At 43.6% G+C, this 4,443-nt stretch overlaps 1 protein-coding gene across 1 annotated transcript; it reads left to right on the forward strand.

The window, feature by feature from the left end:
* The first annotated feature begins 423 nt into the window (after nucleotides 1-423).
* Pcdhb3 (protocadherin beta 3) lies at nucleotides 424-4,443 on the forward strand. The gene has a single exon (XM_021150910.2). It carries the CDS (start codon nucleotides 850-852, stop codon nucleotides 3,193-3,195), a length of 2,346 nt encoding a protein of 781 aa, XP_021006569.1. The 5' UTR covers nucleotides 424-849; the 3' UTR covers nucleotides 3,196-4,443.

Consider the following 4,443-nt stretch of genomic DNA (forward strand, 5'->3'; position numbering starts at 1 on the left):
TCCTTTGTCACACATTTCACACTGCTTGAGCATGCTTAAAATGTGTACATCCTGTTAAAATTTATAGACCTGATCTTGCTATCATTATATGCATAATGTCTACAAATTAAATAACTATCTGGTAATAAATTAATACAGATGAAGCTAATAATTATATTATTATATTCCTGTGGAAGAAGAGGAAACATTCTTAAGTATTCCATGGGCATGAAAATGTGGACGAAATCACGAATCTTCAGTCATTGATATAAGCTGTCTTATTTTACCACCTTCACTTTTCATGTTTCTCCTACTATTACTGCAACTCACACATTTTACAAATATTACAAAATAAAGAAAACCACAAAAGGAGAGATAAGTTATCACTTAAATTATTTTAAAACTTGTAGGTAGTAATTACAGATGAGGGTAGTACCCTAGCAGGTGTGCGCTTGTAATGTAAATCATCTAAATAAGGGATCTTTTAGAGACAGGTAATTCCATTTAGTCCATTATACTTTCCTAGCTTATGTTTAACTTGTGTGGCACAAGAAACTCCTTCAGTAGGGCCAAGAGATTTGATTAAGGGAAATAAACGACATAGATCAAAACCAGTGACAAAACCAGAATTTAATACTGAAAACGAACGCATGGTGGCGCTGTTGACTAAGACGTTGTGCACTCAGTACTCAGAGACTCTGATGATGTCAAACCACTGCTTGTGTGAACCTGGGTAGATTTTTAAGCACGAAAATCTGAATCTCTGGAAAACATTAGTTGTTAGGCTGTCTCCAAAAGACCTTGCTTTTCACAGAGAGATATAAGGCCCCTCTTGGTGACAAGCCCTTGGAAATACACCGCAGAAATACAATGGAGGCCAGAGAGGAACGCTTTCTTAAACAAAGGCAAGTCTTGCTTCTCTTTGTTTTTCTGGGTGGGTCTCTTGCTGGGTCCAGGTCTCGGCGCTATTCTGTGGCGGAGGAAAAGGAGAAGGGCTTTGTAATAGCCAATCTAGCAAAGGATCTGGGGCTTAGTATAGAAGAACTGGCTGAAAGGAGAGCTCAAGCTATCTCCAAAGGGAACATACAGTATTTTCAGCTCAGTCATCAGACCGGAGATTTGCTCTTGGTTGAGAAATTGGACCGGGAGGAGCTGTGCGGCTCGACAGAGCCTTGTGTGCTGCACTTTCAGGTGTTGCTGCATGATCCTTTGCAGTTTATTACAAATGAGCTCGAGGTCATAGATGTAAATGACCATGCCCCGGAGTTCTTTGAAAATGCAATGCAGCTGAAAGTCCTGGAAAACTCCGTGCCTGGGACAGTAATTCCTTTGGGAAATGCGGTGGACCTGGATGTGGGAAGAAACGGACTCCAGAACTACACGGTCTCTCCCACGTCTCATTTTCATGTTCACACCCGACGTCGCAGGGATGGAAGGAAGTATCCAGAACTAGTTCTAGACAGAGCTCTGGATCGGGAAGAGCAGTCAGAGATCAGTTTAACTCTCACAGCCCTGGATGGAGGATCCCCGCCTCGTTCTGGAACTACCCAGGTCCATATCCTGGTCTTAGACACAAATGATAATGCCCCAGAGTTTACACAGTCACTCTACGAGGTTCAAATTTTAGAGACAAGCCCTATTGGCTCTGTCATTACCACTGTCTCTGCCTCTGACTTAGATATGGGGAATTTTGGTGCAATATCATATGTATTTTTTCACGCTTCTGAAGAAATTCTCAAAACTTTTCAACTGAACTCCAGTACTGGTAATATACAACTACTTAAGGGTTTGGATTATGAAACAATTAATACCTATGAGGTTGACGTAGAGGCCAAGGATGGTGGAGGCCTTTCAGGGAAATGCACAGTCATAGTTCAGGTACTTGATGTGAACGATAACCCACCAGAACTGACCCTGTCATCAGTTAACAGTCTTATCCCCGAGAATTCAGCAGAGACTGTGGTGGCTGTTTTCAGTGTTTCTGATTTAGACTCTGGAGACAACAGAAGAGTGACATGTTCCATCCAGAACGACCTCCCCTTCATCTTGAAACCATCTGTAGAGAACTTCTATACTATAGCGTCCGAAGGGGCTTTGGACAGAGAAAGCAGAGCTGAGTACAACATCACCATCACAGTCTCCGACCTGGGCACTCCCAGGCTCACAACCCAGCACACCATAACAGTGCAGGTGTCTGACATCAACGACAACGCCCCCACCTTCACCCAAACCTCCTACACCATGTTCGTCCGTGAGAACAACAGCCCTGCCCTGCACATAGGCACCATCAGTGCCACAGACTCAGACTCAGGCTCCAATGCCTACATCACCTACTCGCTGCTGCCGCCCCACGACCCACAGCTGGTCCTCGATTCACTCATCTCCATCAATGCTGACAACGGGCAGCTGTTCGCGCTCAGGGCGCTGGACTATGAGGTCCTGCAGGCCTTCGAGTTCCACGTGGGTGCCACAGACCGAGGCTCACCTGCACTCAGCAGCCAGGCTCTGGTGCGCGTGGTGGTGCTGGATGACAATGACAATGCGCCCTTCGTGCTCTACCCACTGCAGAACGCTTCTGCGCCCTGCACTGAGCTGCTGCCCAGGGCGGCGGAGCCTGGATACCTGGTCACCAAGGTGGTGGCAGTGGACCGCGACTCTGGCCAGAATGCCTGGCTGTCATTCCAGCTGCTCAAGTCCACAGAGCCCGGGTTGTTCAGCGTGTGGGCTCACAATGGCGAGGTGCGCACCGCCAGGCTGCTGAGCGAGCGCGATATGCTCAAGCAAAAGCTGCTGTTACTGGTCAAGGACAATGGAGAGCCTCCGCGCTCTGCAAGTGTCACCCTGAATGTGCTGTTAGTGGATGGCTTTTCTCAACCCTACCTGCCTTTGCCTGAGGTGGCGCGCGAGTCCGTCCAAAACGACGTGGACTTGCTCACGTTGTACTTAGTCATCGCCTTGGCATCTGTGTCTTCTCTCTTCCTCTTGTCTGTGCTGCTGTTTGTGGGGGTGAGACTGTGCAGGAGGGCCAGAGCAGCTTGCTGCTCTGTGCCTGAGGGACACTTTCCTGGCCACCTGGTGGACGTCAGCGGTATGGGGACCCTGTCACAGAGCTACCAGTATGAGGTGTGTCTGACAGGAGATGCTGGGACTGGTGAGTTCAAATTCCTGAATCCGGTGATACCAAACCTGTTTCTGGAAGAATCTGAAAGAAGTTAAGGGAAGTTCGCACTGTAGGAGTAGCTTTGTAGTCAGCTAAGAATTGTAAGTGGTTTATCCTCTCTTGGTCCTGGTAAACTTCTTATTCTAATTATTCTTTTAAGAAGTTGTACTACCCAATTTTTTTTTCTTTACCAGTAATTCAAGCCATGGTATCCCAAATAGCTTTAAACTTGTTATGTTCTTATTAATACTGATTTTTCTTAGGATTTTTGTAGTTGTGCCTATTCATTTTCTCTCTATTTAGGCATGGCTGAACGATGATTATCCTAACAGTTAATGAAATGAATGTCTTTACAACAGTATGGAACTTTTCAATGCACTTAAGAAAAATTAAAATTGTGTGTATTTGTGGCACATATCTTTACCGTATAACTTTATGTATTTTTAGGCTGCATTGTTTTGAGTTCATTGAGTTCTTGGCCTTTTTAGGTTAAGCAGTCTGAGAGCTGTAAAATCTGGCAAGCCTCTTTCTCCTAAACTGTACATAAAAGCATGCTTCCTGAAACCATCGGTGCACAGAAGTTGTGCCCTGTTCTGTTGTGAGCACCGTGTATCCAAAAGATTGTTATGTTCATTTGTTCAAAGGCATACCATAAGTAGTAAGATTAAACGTCTCAAATGACTAATATACAATAAAAATTAAAGAGAAAATATCATATGCTTGATCTTCATTTTTTGTGAAGCCAGTCCGTTAAACCACTGGTTTGACACAATCCTTTTAAAAAGAAATATCAGAAACGGAATTATGAAGCAACTTTTTGTAAGTTAGTTGAGGACTCTTGAGGGTATCAACTTTCTCTTTCTCCTTCCTTCCTTTACCACGGGGTGGAAGTGACAGACTGTATTTTCTTGGGATCTCTTTGCTCCCTCTACCTTTCAAAAGAGGAAATTTCTTCTGATATGTGGCTCTTATGTTTGATACTGATCATTGGCTAATCTCAGATTTTTACTTTATAATACCTAATAGTGATGGGAAGTTTCTTGATCATTAAAATTATTTTTTGGTGTTTAATTTTGCTTTTGTTGCCTAGTGTAGACTTCAGTTATTATTACCTTAGTTTTTAGATTAAGAAAGTTTTATTTGTATGAAGTATATATTATTTTGAGCACAAATATCCCAGAACCATATCACACTTCTCTGAATAACAGTTGTTTGCATGTCATGTTCTGCAGGTCTAATAAAGCTGCCATGTAATTTATAAGTAGAATTATATCATTCTGGCTATAAAATGCCATCGGACATTT

The sequence above is a fragment of the Mus caroli genome, chromosome 18 (assembly GCF_900094665.2).
Source record: "Mus caroli chromosome 18, CAROLI_EIJ_v1.1, whole genome shotgun sequence".
In the NCBI taxonomy this organism is placed as follows: Eukaryota; Metazoa; Chordata; class Mammalia; order Rodentia; family Muridae; genus Mus; species Mus caroli.